General features: G+C 46.9%; 1 protein-coding gene across 7 annotated transcripts in view; it reads right to left on the bottom strand.

Moving 5' to 3' along the window:
• The window catches only part of DPF3 (double PHD fingers 3), a 262,300-nt gene that overhangs the window by 55,524 nt on the left and 185,498 nt on the right, over positions 1-21,278 (bottom strand). For 4 of the 7 annotated variants that reach the window (XM_059373825.1, XM_059373821.1, XM_059373823.1 and 1 more), the window contains exon 8: positions 9,313-9,441. In XM_059373825.1, coding sequence (XP_059229808.1) covers positions 9,313-9,441 — 129 coding nt within the window. Of the gene's footprint in view, positions 1-4,906; positions 6,355-9,312; positions 9,442-21,278 lie in introns of those variants that run through there. The other 3 variants (XR_009399201.1, XM_059373824.1, XM_059373822.1) reach the window with 3 other exon arrangements.

The raw sequence follows: 21,278 nt of genomic DNA, 5'->3' as shown, positions 1-21,278 counted from the left end.
AGGACTTTATGACGACATGACAACTAAATACAACATGTGATCCTACATCAATCCTGGACCAGAAAAAGGACATTATTAGTGAGACTCTTGACACAATTTGAATGAGGTCTATAGATGGGGAAGTATTGCATCAATATTAATTTCCTGATCATGATCCATTTATTGAGATTATTTGAAGAATCCAAGAGTACATAAGAATTCTTTGTGTTTTTTGCATGAGTTTCTTGTAAATCTGAAATTATTTCAAAATTAACAATTTTTAGGCCTTCGTCATTGGTTGAAGGCCAGTATGAAGATACTTTGAAAACCTAACTGACAATGCTTTTTAGCTAATAATTCAGTTCTGACAGTGTTCTTCCATCATTCTCGGTATTCTGTAAATCAATCAAGCAGAATGGTTTTTCCTGTACTGTTATTTTGAGAAAATGGCCAGAAATCACTTTTATTGTCCAAAACAGTATCATATAATTCAATTCTTCAGTGTTAGAAGCACTTGGGCTTGTGAAGTGTTCACTCCCTGCCATTCACCCCACCCACCCTCACCCCTGCCCTGATGTCACCACCAAAACACTTCCCGTTTAAGAAGCTCAACCTCAGTTCCTTGGGGAAGTTCACAAGAACTTCAACGTTGCTCTGTCTCAGCAGGACTCTAATGTGATTCTGCTCTGTCTTGTTTTATTTTTACAGCATCAAATACCTCCTCTAATCCGAGGAGGTCTTGAATGAAAGACTGCAAAAGCTTCACTGATTTTACTCAATAAATCTCAAAACTGCAATCTACAGGAGAAGTCAGTCCAGAATGAGAAAAGATTATCAGAAGATCCGAACACCGCTTACCGAGGCTGGAACTTCAGTTACCTAATGTGGTCAGTCTGTCTCCTCATCAGTAACACGACAACGAATGACACTATCCTATCCCACATGGTGGTTTTAAGAATCATCATGAGAAAATCTTGGTTATATATTATGATAGGGTAAGAAACATCCACATACTAAGGATAGAGAAACTGAGGCAGAGGTTCATGGCAACAAATTCACACAGGGACTGGGTCCAGAACCCAGAACTTTTTATTTCTACTCTAGTTTTCTACCCGTTGGGATCAAAAATGCCTCACTCCAAGAATTTACAACACAATTAACTTCAATTCCAAACACTAAACAAAATCTCCTGCAGAAAAATTCCTACTACATGAAGCTGCTCAAACTTTAAGTACAAGTTTAAGATCATATTCATCAGATGTAACAGGAGGCATATTGGGATAATATTAATTAGTTTTATTCCACCATGAAGTGACTACCTCCAAACAGCTTTTAGTTCTCTCCCCGAGTAATGATCTTGTGTTCCCTCAAGTGCTATCTAAAGGCAATATCGGGCCGCAGCCCATTAGGTGGGCAGAGAGATGCAAAGTAAGCAGGAAGGTTTAAAGGGGTACAATGGATGCGAACATCATATTTTTATTAAATCCTTCTCTCTAAAATACCAGTAGCAAATTGCTTTACTGACTTTAAAGTACCTTTAAAAAATTAAAAGTGTATTTCTCACTCCCAGGGTTACAGGACCTGTTCTCAACACAGTCTCAGTAACAGAAATAAAGGATTAGATTGTTCTAGGTGGGAAAAAAACATCAGACAGACAACAACAGTCATCGCTTTTACATCAACAGTTCTCCCCAGGGGACTGGAAGGTTGTAACAAATTTAGAAAGTTCTGTATCTTTGGTTTTCCTATCTTTGGGCTAAGACTTGGAAACTTTGGTGACACGTCTGAAGCACTTTCGGTGGTGTTTTCCTGAGCTGAGGACAAAGGATGCTAGTCAGATCTTTTTCATCTTGATGATCGTAATTTCTTTTATATTGAATTTGAGTAGTGACACTTATTTAACAAGAGCAACAACAAAATGATAGATGTGTTGACTGCTGGCACATCTCTTACAACTCCTGAGGTCACCAAAAAAAAGAAAAAAAAAAAAAAAAGGCTTTGTTCCTAATAGACCTCAGTCAGGAGGGAATGTCTAGAATTGATAGTTTAGAAAGAAGATGAGTTCTCTGCAATATTCTGCACAGAATTTCAACTGGAATTGTCTTTTGGGGGATCTAATTGTTTACTTTTCCATTTTAAAATTGTCTTTAATAAGGTTATCTTTCAAAGCTATATTCATTACAACACCCCTTTCTTTGATTGGACCTGAGAAAAAGCAAGGCCTATCTAACTACTTACCTACCTTTCTATATCTTCCCCTTTTTGACCAGGTAGTAGTTGGAAAAGGAGCATTAGTTGAAAGAAGTGCAGCCAAAACCATAACCAAAGGAGGCATTCTGATTCCAGAAAAAATCAAGGAAAAGTATTGTCAACAACTGTACTAGCTTGTTGGCTCAGGCTCTAAAGGAAGGGGTGGAAAGATTCAACCAGTCAGCATGAAAGTTGGAAATAAAGTTCTTCCCCCAAGATACAGAGGCACGAAAATAGTTCTAGATGACAAGGATTAGTTTTTATTTAGAGGCGATGCGTGACATTGTTGGGAAATACGTAGATTGGGGAAAAAAGTCACTATTGAAAAGGCATCACAGGAAGCTGCCATTCCACTGAATTCTGAACTCTCTCACCATGTAAAGAATTTCCGTCTCTCTTTTATAATAAACTAATGATATCCAAACTTTTAAAAATTATAAATAAAAAATTAAAAAATAGATATGGGTCTATTTCATATATTTCTATATTCCATATATAGGACCATGAAAGTGGTACCACAGAACAATAATAAAGGAATACAGGTCCTGGAGTCACGCTGCCAGGGATCAAAATCAGATGCCTTGTTAACTGGGAGGCCTTAGGACATCCCTGAACCTTAGCGTTAAGCCTCAGATTCCATATCTGTAAACTAATATAAGCACCTACCTCTTGGGGTAATCATGAGGCTCAAGGAACTGTCCTAGGGAAAGCACTCAGAACAATGCCTGGTAGGTACATGAACGTCGGTGGTTGTTATAGAGAGAAAGGGGGGCAAAGGCATAACATCAACCGTGCAGGCGTTCGGAAACCCACAACAGTCAGCTTCCTCCTCCTGTGCCTCCTCTGAGTTTCCTTCCTTCACCTTAAGACATTTGTTTTCAAAGCCACGTTCACTCTACTCCCTCAAACCTCACTCAACCTCTCTGGATTGATCTTTCTCAGCTGAAAAGTGGAAAATTTGAACTTGATCATCTTCAAAGTCCCCTCTGGTTTCTTCTTCTTCTTTTTCTTTTTTTTTTTTTTTTTGAAAGGATGTAAATTCTGAGTCTGTTGGAAGATACCATACGCAAGGTGAGACCAAGGGGCTCAGGCCATGCTAGGATATGTTTACCATGCTTGGTTGGTTGCACCAACTGAGAAAGAAGAGAACGTCTACTACCCCCAAAAGGATAAAGTGAAGATCAGGCTCTGCTCGTAAAATTAAAATAGAGAAGCAAGAGCCACCCTCGGATAAATCTTTCCAATGGGACGTTGCCTTGTTAGACAGGTCTTCCTTTTGGTTCTCCTTTAGAACTCCAAGCTAGACTCTGAAATTAGGTGGCTTTTTAGAATTTAAATTAAGTTTTGGGGTTTTTGTTTAGTTTCAAGTTCAAAGACAAGCTGCCATTGAAAATGTTACGACTACAAACAACTACACAGATTTCAAATGATCGTATAGATTGGTTGGACATATTTTTATTAACATAGAACCTCCCACTTCACCAATGAGAGCAAGTTGCAACGCTATGAATCCGACATCTAAGTCAAAGCGACAGAACAGATGACAAGGAGAAGGACAGCAAGAACGGGTTGTACCCCCTTAGCAGAAGTCAACGGGAACCAACTATGTGGGCTTTTTCACACAGGTGAGCATGCAGGACAGGAATATTACACCATGGAGGGTTTATCCCCTATTCTCTAGGAGCAAGGCCACACAGAGACCAGGCAGGACATCCCACAAATGGATGAGGGTATTCCTTTCATTCTCTCACAAATGAGAGCAAATGCCCAGGCCAGCACTTACACACTTCAAGCAGGAGAAAAGTAGAAGTTCTTTCTGTCTCAGGCTACCAGGGAAGCACAAAGGGTCCATTCGCGGGTTTCTTTGCTTAGTCTTGGCTTTTGTTCAGTGGGTTTGTTTATTTTCATGAGAGGTCTCATTCATGAAGATTCCCAAAGCCTGGATTGTCAAAGTAGATCTTCCCAGACACTTAGAAGCAGCCTGTTGCCTGGGTGGCGGCTACTTGGCTCTCCCAACCCACGCCCCATGGCAGTACCCATGTCTCTGGACCTGTGCTCTCATGGAAGCCGGAGACCCTGACCACACTTAGTGGAAGTTTAGGATCTTCAGATCAGCGCAGTTGAGTGTTTTCCTAATCAGAGGTCCTCTTTAATGTGGACTCATCCCTTTGGCAGCTAAGTCGGTCCATGGAGGAAGGAACACCGCCCTAGACATGCAGACCCCGGTGGCCACACTCTTTCATTCCACCCAAGTATAGCAGCCAGCCCCAGCCTCAGATCCCTGGGCTCCACCCACCAGCTGCAGCCAAGGAAGGCAGAGGGAGCCAAGCACTTCCCCAGCCACTTTTCTCTTATGGTTGAAGCCAGAAGCCAGAAGCCCACCATTCTCCGTACGGGGCCCCTCCCACAGTCCAAGCAAGCCTCCGTTGCCACACTAGGCCCAGGCTCACATAGGGAAGCATGCACACACAGGAAGCAGAGGGCCGGAGGGAAGACACTCTACACCCGTAGCCACACCCGATACTGGGGGTGTGAGCCCAGGAAAACAAAAGACAAGCCAGGGGAGGAAAAGGAAAGAAGGAAAGAAAAAAACAAACTAGCTAACAAAAAACAACAACAACAGAAAACAACTATGATGGTTTTGCCCTCCCTGTAAGACAGGCCAGCTGACACGTACCTTTGAACTAGGACTGCACAGCTGTTCCTTCTTGGGACTGCCAACAAGGTGAACGGTCTTCTCCATCACCCCAGGGACCTTGAACAAGTGTTGCTTTGGTTTATTTCAGGAGGTGCTATTGGAAACATAAAACAAAGTGCCTGGAGGGCACTATAAAAAAAAAAAAAAATAGAAGAAGAAACACGGGAGACTTGATCGTCCAACGGGAATTTATGTCTGTCAACAGGGGCCAGGGGAGAGGGACGTATACTGTGAGGTATCATCCTTCCGTCCGTGAGCGCGGCCTCGGGTTGCTTTGTCACTGCCAAGTCCGTGACTTTCTGTTTGTATTCCATTCTTGTGTTTGGAAATTGCTCTTCACCAGAAGGAAAGTGAGGAGAAGCCCAGGGACGACACCACCGCGGCTAGGCCGGTGCCGGGAGGAGCCCAGGAGGCGCTGGCAGGCGGGGCCCAGGCACTGGAGGGAGGCCACACGCGGAGGCCCAGACTTCCCAGGAGCTGCTGACATTCTCTCGCAAGCAGGGAGGAAGATGGAAAGGTCAGGGAGCAGAAATGGGGAGGGGGTCTGCTGCAGGGAGCCGCACGCTCCGTGGGGTGCGGAAGTGCCACCATCTCCCGGCGAGGAAATCCTCCCGACTAGGTGTCCTTGAATCAATCCCTCCCCCAGCGGCTCTCTCCCAAGCAGGATATCGCTTCCATTGCTTTGATTTCCCTTCTCTCTCTCTCTCTCTCTCTCTCTCTCTCAAGAAAAAAAAAAAGGTCCATTTCTAATAATAGCTAGAACACATAAATAATCATTTTAATGTTATTCATTCTTTGTTTCCAAACCCAATGTTCCTCCTCTCTTCGCTTTGCCAATAAATAGGAAACGTGAGGAAATTGACTCGGCTCGTGTCAAAAAGATTCCCCACCCCACGCCCACCTCCCCCAAAGAGAGACGATCCACCTCACTTCCCATTTCTACGGAAAATGAACAGCACGTCATGATGGCATCTCTCGGAAGGACTGTTACCCTGCTCTTTTGTTCTGTTTTGTTTCAGTAGTTTGTGCTCCTGTTGTACCTACCCAAGACCCGGGGGCCAGGGGGCGGGAAGGATGCGTGTGGAAAGAGAGAGGGAAAAAGCAAGGATGAAGGGAGAACCTAAAGTTGACTTTCATTTAAAAAAAAAAAAAATGTATATCAGACCCCAAATAGTGACCAAAGTCAGAGGGCGACGGCTAGTTGCCCAGAGAGTCTGTCCCGTGGGTTTAGCAACTGCCCTTTTTATCTGCTGGGGGCGAACCCCGACCACTGCGGCGTCCTCGGCAGGAGCGAGGCTCTTCCAAATCGTCCTCATCAAAGCCGTGGAAAGTTGACGTGTCACTTTCTGACGTGGAACCGAATAAGTCCTCCGTGGTGCGTGCTGCGGCCGTGGCCTCCTCCTTCCTGCCTTCTCCTCCCAAATGAGCTGACATGTATGATGAATATATCAGCACATGGGTTAAGCAACAGACAGCATTATTAATATTCTTATTACATTCTTACGTTACTCTTAATAGCAAGACCAAAAGCCCTTTCACACCAAAAGGGATTAGCTGGGGGCATCACCCGACGACTGGGATTCAAGGGTCACGGGACAAAGCCAACATTTCGGGGGAAAAGGATTCCTCCCGCCCCAGAAAGGCACCATCTCTACGATAATGCATGTGTCCACAGCTCTGCCGGTGACAGATTCAACCGCAGTCTGTCCTCCTCTTCTGTCCGCACACATACGCATGCATGCCCGCTCAGCCCCGCCCCAGATAAGGAGTTGCCTTAGTGGTTTTTAAGCCTGGTTGGTATTTCTTTGGTGTTTTCAGTTGGTGTTTCCTGGAACACTGTTTGTCCTTCGCTTTGACAGTAGCTTTACAAAGGTATTACTGTCGGATAACCCATTCGAGATGGTCAAGCCTCCATCCGTTTTATTTTTATTTGTACCCGTTTCTAATCCCATTCTTATGGCACCCTTTCAGTTCTGCACTTAGAGCATGTAGTTCATTTGCACTGAAAGCGAGAAGTTGCAAAGTCTGACAAGCGGTAGGCAATAGAAGAGTCTCTCGTTTTCTTTAACGACTGGAGGAAACTTCAGGGATCTGCACTCACGTATGTGCACCCGGGTGCACATACACACCTGTGTGCACACGCGTGCACACGTGCACACTCACACACAAACACACACACACACCCTCCAGCCACTAAACACACCCAGGTCTTTGTGACTCCACAAAGTCCAGAGTTGTCCAGTCTAACTCAGAGCACCAAAAAAGCAGGAATTAGGGGTTTCAAAAGCCTAATAAAATATAGTGTCCTGAAATCTAGAGAACTCAGGTTTAAACTTATTCACACTGTAAATGGGACCCAGGACCGGCCCAGAATGAGGTCACAGTGTTTCTTTCACTTATGGTGTCAATTTCAAGAATCTCATTTTCTCCCCAGGAAACAGCAGTAGCGGGGAAGATGGGAAGGGAAAGACAGTTTTTCTGAACTTCACACTCTTCCTTGGAAGGACTCCAAGGAGGCCCTAGAGAAGTATTCGCCCACCTGCCTTCACAAGCATGTCTCATGGGCTAATGCCACCTGTTTATTCCCAAGGTGCTGACTATTTCAGGAGCATCGGAGTTAGACCTTGACTAAATCATCCACCAAAATCGGCAAATGCAATGAGAATACCTAGGCTGGTATCAAATAGCCCCTGAGTCACATAGCAGATGATCTTGGGTTGAGAGGGGTGGCGGGGGGTGGAGGGTTGGGTGGAGGAACGCTGAATAAAGGCTGCGAGGAGAGGGGCTTTGGATAGACAATACCAACTCCCCACTTCTGGTCCCCCATGGATCAGATCCAAGTACCCCATTGTTCGTAGGGAAGAAAAAAAGAAGATTCAAGCAGCTTGCAGTGAGCATTCTGAAGCTGCCCTTTCTAATGCACCCCAAACCAGAACAGTCCATCACGTTCTGCCTAGAATATCGCTCTGCCAGGTGACTTTGCTTCTGGCGATAGAGACTTTGTCTGATCGTTTGCTTTTAAAAAACACTGAATTGAATTTCACTTGTTTCGTTTTCTTTAATTATTTCTAAAACTATTCACTTTAAGTATTTAAAACCCAGAGTGCACTGTCACGTGAGCCCTCTCCTCTAAGCTAGCCCTGGCAGAGTAAAGAGTTCAACGTGAGGTATCATGTTTGGAAAACAAATGAACATGATGGGCACCCGGTCAGGTCCTTAAGAGCTCAGTGTTGAGGGTATGTGCAATAGAGATCACAGCCCTTTTCCAATTACAGATTTGCTACTCAAGTCAATCTGGAACCCTAAACAACTTCAACATCAAATATAAAAGGACAGAAGTTCAGGTTTGCAAGGGAAGAACTGAGTTGTTATAGTAAACCCAGGTGTGGTCACCTCAGTCCATCTCCCAGGCCTTGGAGCAGAAAAGACCTTAGGGAGAAATAAGGGAAGGAGAAGTGGCTTCTCACTGTTTACACCAGCCACCCAGCCGAACAGCATCTCACCCACTGGTCAGAGCTGGGTCAGACTAAAGATGAACCTGAGATCATTTCTCCTCCCTACCTTGTGCTTTTGGCTTCACTAGTACATCAAACAATAAGAAAAGTAGGTCACACCAACCAACCACAACCAGCCAAAGATAATGGTTTGGTTAGAATTGCAAAATGAAACATCTTAAACAAAACTTGAAGGCCTGAACTCAGTTTAAGAATGAGAGAATAAGACCCAAATCTGTTTTTGTCACTTTAGTCTTTGGAGAACTCAAAGATGAAAATTTCAAAACATAACAAGTCGACTCCAAATCAGCCCGGAGAACACCTGACCTTTGGCCCCCTTGATCTATCAGGGTCTCTTTTGTCTGTTTTATATGAGAAAATGGGATTCGCGGCCAATGGAGGTGGTCTTCACCCAGCTTCCCTTGAGCCCCAGGGTTTCAGACTCCCACAGTTCAAGACATAGCTGCTTTCCCTACATTCCTGTTTCCACACTCTTCCAGTCTGCCCCAGGCACGTCCATAGGACACACACATCTCTGTGTTAGGTACACACCATCTGATTCAAGGAAGCATATTGCCTGTGTCTCTAGGTGTTTCTCAGACATTCCCTCACTGTTGTCCACGACAATACACACAAAGAAATATCCACCTCGTGGAGAGGCCAGACGAGTCAAAATCTCCTTTCCCCTCTTCCTACATCCCAGGGCACAACTTTTGGTTCTTAAGACTCAAAGAAGAAAAATATCAAAATGACCTGAAAACTCCTCTGCACTCAGAATCACCACCACCTCTTCTCCACTCCACCCTCCAGCCCCAACACAAGATGGCGGAGGGATACAAGTGAAACAGCTCCCGCTCTATAGGCACAGATGCAAGAAGGGGCCACACTCACCAGAGCGTCCACAGTCTGCACAGGACACCAGCTCTTCAGGCCGTCCACTCTTCTTGTTCATGTTAGAGCCCCCCAAGCAGAAGTCACAGTAGTTGTTGGGAATGACTGTCCCATCTGGTCCTTTCTGGGCTATAGAAACATTAAAAGGAAAAAAATCTGATTTTAGGCTGACGTGCGTTTCTACTGGCCCTTGCGCTATGTTTTCTTTTTGATCCTCTTCAGCTCGATAGTTCCTTTTCTTTAAAGATTTTATTTATTTATTTGCGAGAAAGAGGTAATGAGAGGGGGAAGGTCAGAAGGAGAAGCAGAACCCCCACTGAGCAGGGATTCCTGATGTGGGACTTGATCCTGGGACTCCAGGATCATGACTTGCATTGAAGGCAGTCGCTCAACCAACTGAGCCACCCGGGCACACATTCAACTCAATAGTTTTAATCCCTTGCAAGCTATCCAGAGTTTAGTTTAACTTCTGCAATATTTGCAATATTTTTTTATAGAAACTACCTTGCTCCTCTGATCGCATTTCCTGGATGAACAAAGCATCCAGAAGGCCTACTAGTCAAGTCAACTTCTCTCATCTTTGAACAACCAGCCCTCAGGGCTCAGGCCTCAAACAGCAGGTAGCAACCATAAACAGTGGTGGGATGAGTGGTAGAGAGAATGGGCAATGTCTAGGTTTTGCCCTTGGGAAAGATGCTCTTGTTTGGGAGGTATTCCTTCCGTCCCTGAAAATGAAAACAAAGAAGAACTGATGGTAGTCATTTCCAGGAAGGACACTGAAGATGCTTCTGGGGACTCTGATGAACATCTTGCCAGGTACACAAAGGTCCACTCTTGTTCAGCCTCATCTCCCTGAAGTCCAGACTCACGTGTGTGGAGAGAACCCAGAGTTAACCAGCAAACTTCAAGAGACTAGAACCAGACCTGGGCACTCAGCTCAGCCTCTTGCCAAAGATAAGTTGAATGGTGAGTTGGTGAGCGCGCCTTGAGGCTCAAGACCTTCCTAAGCCACCCTGCCCAAGGTCCTTACCCAAAGGCAAAGAAGAATGGTGGGACGTGATCTTTAAAAACAAAGCTTGTGAGAATGGCACATTCTCAAGCACTGAGATCATTCTCAGTTCTAGGGGCTGGCTGAAATAGCTTGGACAGGTTTCTTTGCATGGGGAGAAATGCCTCCATTCTCCTGTTTTTTGATCCCTATTGTGGAGATTCATTTGTCACATGAACACTCCCTGTTTGCAACTAAGAAGAAAAGTCTGCCTGTTTATGGGATCAGCCTAAACCACGGGGGTATCTTCCTCCTCACTATACCCAATGTCTGCTGCTATCTTTCATTATTTACTGGCTAACATTAATCAGGGTCCCGTAGGGTACGAATCTGTAAAAGGAAGCAGATATGTGAGCAGAAATACCATCCAGACAGTAAGTGATAAACGGATTCACCCACTTTAATATGATTCCCTCTGGCCTTCGCTTCCTCCATGCCTCTGCTTTGCCTCCAGGAATAGAAAAACTTACCTGGGGAAGGCAGAAGACAAAAGCTCGCAGAATTACATTATAGAGAGTTAATCCATTTATCAGTTGCTATTTGGATTGTTTAATCAGTTTCTAAGTCATTGATTTTCATCTTCAGGGAGGCAGACAATTCTCTGCAAAAAAAGGTGTTGGTTGTTGGGGGCAGACAGAGGAGCTGGCCACACCCTATGGCCTCTTGGGTGTGGATTTTTTCTTTATCACTCACTGCATCTCAAAGACACTATAGGTCATTAAAAACCGGTTTTGCAAATAATCTCCCAAATCAGTACCCCTGCAAAAAATGTCCTCTAAAATTTTCATTGCCCAAATCCAAAAGAAAGCTCCTTTCATCCCTCTCTCTCATTTGCCATCTTCAACATTTCTAGAACTCTCAAGAAAATCCAAGCATGTCTATGAAGCAAATAAACTCGGGATTTTCTCATTAGGAGTCTATCCTAGAAATCAATCAAAAGGGGAACAGGAAGAAGTGGGGTGTATGAAATTCCAGGGCTGAGTATAAGCCAGAGCTAACTTTCATGAGTGATAGGATCTAGAAAGAAAATATGGAGGGGCGCCTGGGTGGCTCAGTGGGTTGAGCCGCTGCCTTCCGCTCGGGTCATGATCTCAGGGTCCTGGGATGGAGCCCCGCATCGGGCTCTCTGCTTAGCGGGGAGCCTGCTTCCCTCTCTCTCTCTGCCTGCCTCTCTGTCTACTTGTGATCTCTCTCTCTGTCAAATAAATAAATAAAATCTTTTAAAAAAAAAAAAAAAAGAAAGAAAATATGGAGATGCCAGTCACAACTCAGGTAGCTTCCTCTATGAAAAGCGATCAAAGATCAAAGACATCCACATGTATCATCCCACTAAAAATCTCAGGAGCCCCAACCTCACCATCTACCTCTCCTGTTCTTTTAGGGACTTCCTATTATGTCAGATTTTCTCTCCTTTCACAAAATCTTTAAGCAACCAAAGAATCTGGTTTTCTCCAACACAGCATATGCCTTGTGATTTATGAGGATGAAGTAGAATAGAGTAGGAACACCTGGGTGATTCTTCACAGTCTTTCCCACCAACAGACCATGGGCAGAATACCCTCATTGAATCAGGGGCTCCAATACTGCAAGAAATAAAAAATTCAGAAATGATCTAATAGGGCAAAGCAGATGGTGATAGAGAAATTGGTCCTGTGTAAAAAAGAACAAAGGAACAGAATTTAATTCATCTAATGAAGAGAAATTTCTAAGAGGGCTGAATCAGAGCAGGATCCCCACATATATCTGTGTTGGTTGCTGGCCATACAAAGTCCCTGGCCAAGGGCGTACAGAAGGTGCTAAGACCCCAGTTGAAGGCTCTGCTGTGTGGAGCTGTGACATGTCAGGGGTACCATTTTAGTCTAGCAGTGACCCAGGAGAGAAAGTGACAGTGAATACCTATTCTTCATTTTTGGCAAAATCCTACACTCTTCTTGTAACAGTGAGCTCAGAGCCTTGTTTCATCTTGGTCAAATGGCATAGGATTGACAAAGCAAAATCTTCTGGTTCTGGTTCTCATACTTTTGGGTATTTAGGATTGGTTTCAGGGTGAGGGTTTTCCCATAGAGCTCTCCCAGGTCCCCAGCCAGAAGGTCCAGTCAGGCCTTGGGGAGGCCATTCTCTTGACATCACTTTCTGACCCTTCTCTTCTTTCTACATGGGTACACCTGCCTCTACTCTCTGTACTGAATGATCTCCACTTTCAGGTCAGATACCATATCTAACTCATCACTGAAACACCTATAGGCCCTGCACCCAGGAAATGGTTAACCACAATGCAGACGACAAATGGCTTAGAAAAGGATGGCAGAGATGTGAGCAGACAGCCCAGTGACACCCCTGGGACATCCTCCTAGTGGGGACAAAGCACTGTGTTTGTTTTCCCTGTGGTAGAGTTATCTGTCACTCCGAATATCATTCATGACACGGCTTATTTCCCAAGTCCTCAGAGAGAAGTGCTGGTCCACGTCCGGATGGATTGGTCAGTCCTCTGGCCTAGTGTCAGGTCTAGCTCCCTCCCACAGCAAACAAGAGTGGGTGGCTGAGGGCCCTGGGTTGCTGGAATAATAACCCCACACACCCCTACTATGGGAGGGGAAACACCATCTTGTACGCAAACATGTAAGAAAGCATAAGACTACAATTCACTGTCCTTGAGAAGGGGACGCCAGCTTGCTCCTACCCATGTAGCCTCCCTCCTGTTAACAGTTTCTTGAGAAGAAAAAGAAGCAGACATTTATTACACTATAAAACCATGACGGATCTTCCACTGGAGGTTTTACGTACGTTGTTTCACTGATTCTCACAAAAACATGGTAAAGCGGGTATTATTTGAAGATGATGTAACCAAAACCCAAAGAGATTATGGTCTTGACTTCACCCCTGGGTCGTCTATGTCCCCAGAGACTCTGTCTCCTGGAAAGTCCAGAGGCAAACACTCCCTGGCCACACCTTGCATATAAAACATTTCATAAATCTCTTTAGATTCAACTTGATTCACCCAATACGTCATTTTGGAAGCCCAAAGGGATAAAAATGATTGAGATTGGCCTCATAAAAGCAGAAATTCCCTTTGAACTTAAATTCCATGTCCCTACCACAGTAATCCATACAGGGCGATCCTGTTTATTGTCCCATTCTCTGTGAAAACACTTCTCCAGAGAATTCCAGAGGCTCTGGAAGGAATTTTTTTTTTAAGTAAGGCTTACACCACAGCTCTACTGGCCTATAGCCTGACCCAGCCATGAGCAATTTCCTGGTACTGGGTATGAGATCATTATAAAAAGGATTTTACTATAAATAGGAAGCTCACACAGACCTTGCAAGAGGGATTTAAATAGAGATTCTGCTTCTGCTTATGGGAAATTGAGTCCCACTTCATGGAATAAGACAACGGGAGGGCAAAGACCCGAGTGGTTTCTCGATGGCAGCGTCCATAATGATGGATTTGGCGTTCTGTTGATTAATGTTCATGGGCTGAGATCATGTAAGAGATACAAGGAAGCTGCCAAGAAAATAAAGTGAGCCTTGAGGCTTTAGGAATTTACCTGGGGGAACTAACTCTACAAAGCTCAAGAGGGGAGGGATGGAAATCAAGAACAAAGTTCATGAAGAAACACTCACACGCACGCACACATATATAAATCAGTAGGAGGTGGGAGGGAGCCTTCCAATCAAACCAAGAGAAAGGAAAAGCCAAGCCCCAAAGAGTCCCACCACCACACTCAGTTAAGGGTGAGCAGTCCTTCTGGAAAGGTATTTATAGTCCACTTTGATAGGGCCACATGTCTCTGGCTAACAAGGCCCCAAATCTTCCTTAAAACTACCACCCAGGGCGCCTGGGTGGCTCAGTGGGTTAAGCCGCTGCCTTCGGCTCAGGTCATGATCTCAGAGTCCTGGGATCGAGTCCCGCATCGGGCTCTCTGCTCAGCGGAGAGCCTGCTTCTCTCTCTCTCTCTCTGCCTGCCTCTCCATCTACTTGTGATTTCTCTCTGTCAAATAAATAAAAAAAATCTTTAAAAAAAAAAAAAAAAAAAAAAAACTACCACCCAGACAAGGTTGTCTTTCCCATCTCTGGGTCCCATCTCTGCGGCGGCCTGCCTGCCACTCCAGAAATGGGAGGCGTGGCCGGGACAGCCTGGCCACCAGCAACAGCCCCCCATCCAGTCCTGCCAAGACAGAAGCTGCATCCCAAGGGTCCTAGGGAAATCGGAAGCAAGCCAGAAGTTTCGCGCCGCCCTCCCAACCCCACAGCCCATCCACAAAAGCATGACTTCACATTCTGAGCAGACGCTCAGACCGCCTGCCAGGGCCTGGTGCGCACAAGCACGCCGCCGTGCTCCACGCCTACCGCCCAGCCCTGCCACCCAGCCCTGCCGCCCATCAGCTCTCCCTTCCGGGCCTGCGAGTTGGGGTGTGTAGCCCTTGGGGGACCAGGGGGGCAGTGAGAAGAGCCCTCCAGGAGGAGCCTTGCTTCTCCGCGCCCTCCTCACTGGCTGCCCCCCCCCACCCTCCCTGGCTGACAGTTCCCATCCCTCCACAGGGCTGACCTGTTTCCATGGCAACCGGAATCCTGGGCTCCGGCAGCCTCTGGTCTTGCCACCTGTTATTACTTCATCTCTCAAGTGTAAAGCATCCTAGCCAGGGCCACTTGGCTGTGCAGAGCGCGTCTTCAGAGGACGGAGGAAAGAAAAGGGCCGAGGAAAGAGGGAACGCAGAGAGGCAGCCCCAGGCTGGCCACCCAGGACACGCACACGGGCCGGGCCCGGCCAGAAGAGGAAGGGGAGGCGAGGAGGGAGGGTGGACGCCAACGTGCCTTCCCTGCAGAATCAGCGAGCAGGCCTCAGCTGGAGGCCACCACCACATCCTGCTACCTTGTACCCAGCCTTTAATGAGGGCTGTGGGAGGGGCGGGCGGCGGGCGGGCGCCGGGGCAGCTGCACACAGCTCTGCGTGGGCCCACGCCGAGCAGGGCAAGGAGAGGGTTAAAGGAGCAAGATAAAGACTGTGGGGAAGGCTGGACCAGAGGGCAAACAGAGCCTCAAAGCCTGGATAAATGGCCTTAATTCTCATGCTCTTGCTCACCCTACTCCTTACGTGTTTACTCATATAAATTATCCCCAAGGCCTGACACCTTTCTTCACTGCTTCCCCAGAACTGATGAAAAAATAAATCCTACAGATCCAAGGAATAAAAACGTTGGGATTCCGTTCAGGCCCGTTCTTTCCCGGCCACTAATTCAGGCCCCACCCCAGGGCTCCAGAAGGAAGACAAACGAGGCTGACCTCCCCCCATGCGGGAAGGCAAGGGGACCGCGGAGCCCGGCAGGGAAACGGACACCAGAGGCCACTCCCCACCCGCCCGCTGGGCTGCCAGAGTCCTCCCCGGCAGAGAACTCGCTCTCCCTCACCGGCCGCTGTGCCACCTAGCGCTGGGGACAAAGCGAACGTAGGTGAGGTTGAGAGGGGCTGCCAAGGCAGAGTGATGCCAGGCCCTGAGGTCCATCGCCCCGGTGGAAAGGAAGGCCAAGGGCTGATTCAGTGGCTTCAAGTTTACGGATGGGCCTAAATTCGCCACAGTCCGTGGTGTTCAGGACGACATGAGAAAGAATGGGCTGAAGTGGCAGAGAGTCCTGCAGAAAAGCTGGGAGCCGAGCCAGTCGGACAAAGACACAGGAGGAGGAGCGGGCTTCTCTGAAGAGGCCTCGGGCCCCAGGGTGGCGTGCCTGCCTGGCTGGAGGCAGAAGAATATGCTAGGGGACACTGTAAGGTCCCTTTCTGGCCTTTGATTCGATGATTCTAATGGGGCGAAGGAAGAATCAGAAAAGTGACGTCTTCCAAACCCAGAGGGACCTCAGCCTCTCATCACTGTGTCACATGCGTGGCTGTGTCTCTCTCCCTGTCTGCCGCCAGCTCCCTGAGGGCAGGAGCAGTGTCCTTAATGGCAGAATCCCCAGCACCTGGCACCGGGGCCGACGCCGTGCTGGCCAGCAAACACTTCAGGAAAGGCTGGACAATCTTCACAGAGGCGCTTTGGACAAAGCAAACATTGAGGCAAAGGGAAGTCAAAGACTAGGAGTCGAGTGGGTGTCCAGTGTCCCCCCGAGGACCAAGTGACCATTCTAAGGCACTGATGGCATCAGTCCTGTTCATCACAGGGACAGAAAGAGGGAGCAGCAGAAGCACCATCGGAGAGAAGAAAGCTGTGGTGGAGAAAGCCAGTGCGCCTTCCCTGCCTCAGGAATCCTCTCCCTGAGACATTTCTTGGAAAACCAGGATGGAGGGAGTTAAGAATTCCCAGACAGGGTTGGCTTCGGAGCCCCTTGAACCCCATGCTCGAGGGCCTCTCACCAGGAACCCCACAGAGCTGGAGAGAGAACAGCCTGTCTTACTATGTGTCTGAGGGGCTGCAGAATCTTCAGACAAGTTTAAAGGTGGTGCCAGCCACCCCACTCATCCTTGTATCTACTTCTTTTTTTCCATTTTTGTGGAGTCCAAACCTCACACCATTAGACACACACCTTGAGAACACTGACTCCTAAACGCTGTGCCGTGACAACAGAAGACACGTCTGCTCACATCGATGTCTCTACTCGGTTAGAGCTGCGAGTTGCCGGGAGTTTGGACAGCACATCCCCGATTCTGGGCCGAGGTGGGCACATGACCCATCAGCCATGTCCTTTGTGCTCCAGCCCCCCCGCTGGCAACTTTGGGATTGTCACCGAGGCTTCAGAGAAGAGAGGAAAAAAAACAAGCAGAGCTGATAACTTTTTGCAGGGCTGATTAGGGAAAGCACGAGAAGATATTTCAATTTTCCAGTGGAAGGTCATGTGGGTCAGTTCATGCCCTGGCGTAGCAACTTGTTATTGCCACCAAATGAGTTAGGGGAAAGGAGCAGCGTTTAATCTGAGAGTAACTATGTCAACGGGGCTCTGAATGAAGTGGAGTCATTCCCCTTAGAGAATTGCAGGACATCTCCGCGTTTTAGAGCACGATAAGCCTCATCCGTATAAGTTGTCAGGATATTAATACTGTGATATTAGAATTCAGCAAGCCTCGCCTATCTCCACCCCTCCTCACCACCACCTCCAGGGGACTCGGCCATGTCAACCCCAGCAGCCCCACAATGGTGAGCATTTTCTAGGTCCTTCGGACTGAAAAAGCAGTCCTCGAGAAAATGAAAAGGATATGACTAGTGTCAGGTCTGAGGATTAGGACAGAGTCAAGAGACCACAGAGCAGAAGGGCAGCCCAGCCCAGGAATGAGGGCCCAGATGGGGGATACACCCAGAAAGCAAGCCAGGAAGCCGCTGCTGAGAGCCACAGACACGTCATTTGCCATCCTAGGACAGAACTTTAGGAAAAGAGTGAAAACCAAGTCTATCCCCTAGTTCTCACAGTGCAACCTTGTTCCTGGTCAGTCATCTTAATTCGGTGAATCCACAAGAAAAAAGAAAAAAAATTGAACATCAGTCTCCAAAAACTGGATTTCTCTAAGGCAGTGGTTCACCTGGGAACTTGTTAAAAATGCAAATTCTAGGTCCCTCCGCAGACCGACCAAGTCCAAACTCCTGTAGGAGGACCGAGCAGTCTCTGTGCTAAGGGACAGGTGATTCTGATGGGCTCAAGCTTAAGAATCACTGCTCTATGACCACACGCATGTCCCATACGTGTTCTGTTCATGCTGTGCTTTATATGAATTGACTTATTGAATCTTCACGTAGCCCCGTGAGATAGACGCATCAATGTTCTGATTTTACATAGATGACTCTCATGGCACAAAGAAGCAAGGCAGTCTTGGGTCACATGTCAGCAAGTAGCTACGCTGGCTCCCAGGCCCACCAGCTACTACCCTGCCCTGGCCTCAGAAGCCACACACCTGAGGGAAGTCAAGTCAGGGTGGATGGCAGGCCTCAGGGCTTCTCAAATGTGAGTGCTGTGCAAACAAACCAGGTAGGCTTCTCACTAAAATTCAGATTAGGATTCATTGGTCTGGCTTAGAGCCGAAGACTCCACATTTCGTATAAGCTCCCCCACTGGGTAGCCAACCGTGAAGGTTTGCCTGGCACTGGGGGGTTCCCAGGGCACAGGACTTTCAGTCTGTAACTGGGAATGTCCTGGGCAAACCTGGAGGAGTTGGCCATCTGGGTCCCAGCAGATGTTGAAGCTGCTGATCTCACTTTGAAAAGAAATAACACAGACCCGCAAGGTGAAAAGTTTGGATCGTATTTAAATGCATTATAAGTTCTGAAAGTGGAGCATAGCATAATCTATTTTATGTTTTAAAAAAGACCTGTGGCACCTGGGGCGCGGGGGCTTGGTCAGTTGAGCTTCTGACTCTTGCTCACGATCTCACGGTTGTGAGTTCAAGCCCTACATTGGGCTCTGGGCTGGGTGTGGAGACTACTTAAAAAATATACCTTTAAATAAATATACCTTTAAATAAAAATAAATAAAAAGACCGCTTTGGCCAATCCATGGAGTAAAAACAGGCTAAAAGACCAATAAAGAAGTTGCAGGGATTCCAAGCAGGATCTGGTGGAAGCCAGGAGATGAAGATAGGAAGACGGCCTTGGAGTCTATTTTGGAGGGGAAGCTGATACAGGTAGTGAAGGAAAATAAAGCCAAGGATGAATCCTAGGTTTCACTTTGGGCACAGCATTATTGTTTGTAAAGAACAAGGTCAGAAAGAGAAATATACGAGAGCAAAGACAGGAAAGACTATGAGAGACACAAATGGAAGACGCAGAAAAATTACTGAACTACGTGATGTACGGTTTTTTTTTTTTTCTGGAGTGAGATTCATTTACAAATTAAAATCTTGGGCAGAATTTGTAATGGGGGGCGTTTCACATAAACCACAAACAGCTAAAGTTAGTTTTGAAGATTAAACATGCTTACCATGAACTAGATTGCATCTTCCCCAAACCCTACCCCTCCGGGTGATGGTATTAGGAGGTGATTAGGTTTAGATGAGGTCATGAGGACAGAAGGAATAGTGCCCTTATATGAAAAGACACCAGAGAGCTCACTTCTCTCTATCATCCCGTATCAAGGAAAAGCCATGCGAAGACACGGCAAGAAGGTGGCCATCTTCAACCCAAGAGGAGAGCCCTCACTGAACACAGACACAGCAGCACTTTCATATTGGACTTCCAGTCTTCAAGATTGTAAGAAATAAATTACTATTGTTTAAGGCATTTAGTCTCTGGTATTCTGCTAGGCAATCCAAGAGAAGTGTCCATTAATACATTTGTTTCTCTTGAAAAGCCACTGTGCGCTATGATGCACTCCACAGTTGGCCTACAGGTGAAAATTAAGAGATACCACTAGGACAAAGATCCCATCTTTAAGATTAGGAGCCATCACTTAAGGCTCCAATGTCCTGACTTAACTGAATGGTGTCCAACTCAAGTACATTCACATCTCAGCTTCCCATCCTGCTAACCATGTAACTTGGGGCAAGCAATGCCACCTTTCCAAGCCTCAGTCCCAGCACATGCTTCATGGGCTGTGAACTTTATACGAGACAATATGTGCAGAGTGCCCGGCACCTAGTAAAGCTTCTGCCCTTTCTTCTCCTCTTTCTTCTCTTATGTGAAATAATTTTATTTCTGATAAAGGCAGGGGGTGGGGGGAATCAAAGGCCTAAAGACACTTCCCAAGAAGTGACACATGATGGGAGAATTCACATTCATGCTTCATGTCTATACGCACATCGGCTGGAGCCCGTGTGCCTTGGTGTCCTCTAGGGGACACAGCACCCACCTTCCTTATGGGGCTGCTGCAAAGAGGGAATGAGAGGAATGTGGCCTGCCTAGCGCAGTGTCTGTCTGACACATTCAAGGAATGTCAGGAAGTATTACTGTCATGGTCGTTACTCAGAACGTGAAACGCTTCAGTCCAGAATCTTCTAGGTAATTGGGCCAAAATGTGAGAGAAATCAAAGAGGATCCTGGGAAGGTAAGGGGAATGGGGAAATGGGATAATAAATATGGGGATGCTTCAATGGTTCGCCTCAGCCCCACACTTTCTCCTGCTGGGTTTCCTGCATCCATCTTACTTCCCCAATTAAACCAGAAATTGTCCTAGGGTTAAGACCATGTGCTATGTTTTTTTTTTGTTGTTTTTTTAAAGATTTTATTTATTTATTTGACAGAGAGAAATCACAAGTAGGCAGAGAGGCAGGCAGAGAGAGAGAGAGGAGGAAGCAGGCTCCCTGCCGAGCAGAGAGCCCGATGCAGAACTCGATCCCGGGACCCCGAGATCATGACCTGAGCTGAAGGCAGCGGCTTAACCCACTGAGCCACCCAGGTGCCCTGCTATGTTTTTTTAAAGGCCCAATTATACCTAGTCCCTCCCACACGTGGCCACAGGTACAGTAAGTGCTCAGTAAATACCCATGTTTCGCCTGTGTGGGACTGCCATCCTCCATCTATGGTTTCACAAAAGATGCGCCACAGCTGGGCCGGGCTCTGGTAGTTACGCCTGATGCCAGCGAGACCCCCCATAGGCATCACACAGCCACAGCCGAGCCCTGATTCAGATTAGCCATCTGTGGTCATAGACATGCTCTGTTGGTCCGAACGGCACAGAGACGGGATATCAGCACTCGCAGTGGGCAGGCAAGGTGCCAAACGCCCACATCGTCTCACTGAAGACCAGCACAACCTCAGGAGGTCAGTATGGTTACTCTCTCCATCTTATAGATGACGCAACAAAGGAGCAAAGAAGTGCGAGTGACTGACCGACCCACCATCACACAGGCACAAGATGGTAGCGTGGCAAGGATGGAATTCAGACTCTGGCCTGGCCAATTCCATGGCCATTCTCCCAGCCAAAAGCCCTGAAAAAATAACTCCAACTCTATCCTCAAGGCCAGAGGGAGCCTTCAGGTTGCTCTTTGCTTGCTTCATAATCTATA

The sequence above is a fragment of the Mustela nigripes genome, chromosome 13 (genome assembly GCF_022355385.1).
Source record: "Mustela nigripes isolate SB6536 chromosome 13, MUSNIG.SB6536, whole genome shotgun sequence".
Classification (NCBI taxonomy): domain Eukaryota; kingdom Metazoa; phylum Chordata; class Mammalia; order Carnivora; family Mustelidae; genus Mustela; species Mustela nigripes.
The sequence above is the reverse complement of the archived record's forward strand: the minus strand, read 5'-3'. Positions and strand labels throughout refer to the sequence as shown.